This window comes from Orycteropus afer, unplaced genomic scaffold, assembly GCF_000298275.1.
Source record: "Orycteropus afer afer isolate SDZICR_OR568_19922 unplaced genomic scaffold, OryAfe1.0 scaffold00006, whole genome shotgun sequence".
NCBI lineage: Eukaryota > Metazoa > Chordata > Mammalia > Tubulidentata > Orycteropodidae > Orycteropus > Orycteropus afer.
In genome coordinates this window covers 14,885,633-14,888,004 of record NW_006921593.1, presented here as the reverse complement: position 1 = coordinate 14,888,004, position 2,372 = coordinate 14,885,633, and the positions used below count along the sequence as shown (strand labels likewise).

General features: G+C 57.3%; 1 protein-coding gene across 1 annotated transcript in view; it reads right to left on the bottom strand.

Moving 5' to 3' along the window:
- Positions 1-721: 721 nt before the first annotated feature.
- IQCE (IQ motif containing E) overlaps positions 722-2,372 on the bottom strand; it is a 52,383-nt gene continuing 50,732 nt past the window's right edge. The window contains 1 exon segment of the mRNA XM_042781167.1: positions 722-843. Coding sequence (XP_042637101.1) covers positions 722-843 — 122 coding nt within the window.

Here is a 2,372-nt window from a genome sequence, read left to right as displayed (position 1 = left end):
GCAGAACCAGGATGCATCAGGACACTGGTATCTGCCGTGTCCCATGAGTGTCTCTGGGGCTGCGCTGGCCAAAGGGGATGCCCCCTCCCCTGGGGACACCACCCTCTCCCAAGGTGACCTGCAGGGGCCACACTGTGGGGTTGATGGGGACACTACTCTCCTCTGGAGTGGCCTGCGCTGGGCTGTGGGGCTGATGGGGATGCTACCCTCCCCAGGGGCCTGGCCTCATCTTGACTCTTGACACATGCAGCATGGTGACGTGAGACTAGCCCGCCACGACTAGAGCAAAGTTCGCAGAAGGTGACCTCAACGATGACATGGTGGAGGGGATTCACCACGTGTCTGGGTCCCTGGCAGCCCATGATGTGCTGGGTGGCCCACGTCTCTACAAGGCTCCTGTCCACTGCCCCCTCTAGGACACTGTGTCTGTCTGGCACTAAACCCACAACCCTGAGGGTAGCTGCAGGCGAGGGGACGGAGCCCCCACCTGCTTCCCAGGAAGGAAATGAAGGTGCCCGGGACGCACCCAAGCAATGAGCTAACCCACCCCCGAAGGAACAGAGCAAGGCCGAGGTGCAGCTGTGTGCTAGGCACCACTCTTTTCTAACAGGATAAACTCTCTCTCCAACTGTAGTTACCACATCTTCTAGAAGGTTCCTTGTCCTTTCGGCCCTAACCTCATGCCAAACGAGCCAGGCCATTTGAGGGCAGCAGTCAGAGCTTAGGGCGACGAGCTCTTCTTCCTAGGCAGGGATGGGGAGATGATGTCATCGGAGTCATCCGAGGGCGCCTCCTCCGTGGGGGGTGGCACTGCGGCCTGGGACCTGGACAGCGTGGGCTCCGCTGGAACAACACGGAGAAGTGCATGTCAGGAACACCACCTCCACAGGCAGGGCTGTGGCTGGGGTCCTGAAGTCGTTAGCCCAGGAGGCCCTGGTGGCACTAACAATGAAGTGCCCGACCATCAGCCAAGAGGCTGCTGGTTCCTAGAAGCCAGTCCTGCAATCTGCTCCCGGAGGTCACAGCCTTGGAGACACTGGGGAGTTCTCTGCACACATGGGCTTGCCATGGCTTGCAGTTGCTTGGACTAGCAACAGTCTACCCCCATAGAGGGATGGTGGCGACAGTCCCTCCAAGGCCTCTGGGCTGGGTGGTGAGCACCAGCTGCCGTGCCCTGGGCTGGGGGAGGGGAGCTCTCCCACTAACCATCTCTGAAAGATGGATGTCCACGAAGCATCACTGATGTGAGATTAAACAAAAACAAAAGCAAAAAAAAATCTCACTGCCATCGAGTCAGATCCGACTTGTAGCGATCCGTCCTTGGGTTTCCAAGGTGGTTATCTCTACGGAGATTGCCCAGTCTTCTGAGGAGTGGCTGGTGGGTTTGAACCGCCAGTCTTCTGGTTAGCAGTCAAATGCCTTAGGCACCACACCACTGTGGTAGTTCAGTTTGTATGTTAACTTGGCTGGGCCTGGTTGAGTGGCTGGGCAGCTGGTGGTAGTTATTCCCCATGATGAGACTGGCAGTCAACTCCACAGTGGGATCTACAAGCAGCTAAGTAGCTGCCTTTAGGATGTGGTCAGCTTCCTGCATATAATGAGAAGCCTTGGGGATAGTCTCTAGCTTATGGCAGGCTTGAACCCTGCACGTAGCCATGTCGTTGTTCAGCAGCCTGCCATGCTCTGCCAAACTAGGGACTTTTGATGGACTTAAATCAATGGCCTGCCATGTGATTTGGTAACATCGGGATTGTGTCTTGTTACTTGTCAACCTTGGGCTTGGCAGCCTCAGCAGCCAGCAGCTGAGTGAAGAAAAGCCTCTAGCTCCAGTGGGCTGGGAGCAAGAGGCAGAGCTGCAACCCAATGTTGAGGGGCTCCTAGAGCCTGGCACTTTGAACTTGGACTTAAAGCCTCCAAACTGTGAGAGAATAAACTCCTGTTTGTTAAGGCCTCCCGTTTGTGGTACATTCCCGTCAGAGCGGTGCTAGGGACCCAGCCACACAGCCACCTGACAGCCGTTCTCAGGACACTGCAGCAGCACTCTTCTGGGACCTTAAGGAAATTTACTGTCAGAGTCAAACTTTGGGACCCTACAAACCTCAGGGTTGTCTTCTGAGAACACCGTCCCAGGCTGTCTGTCTGGCTGCCTGACTCACTCCTCAGAGGCAGAGATGGTGCAGCCAAGTGGTACCTGCATCTGCACACCGAGGACACCTGCACACGCACCTGCGTCTGCACACCCCGGGGACACCCGCACACGCACCTGCGTCCGCACACCCTGAGGACACCCGCACACGCACCTGCGTCCGCACAGCCTGAGGACACCCGCACACGCACCTGCGTCCGCACAGCCTGAGGACACCCGCACACGC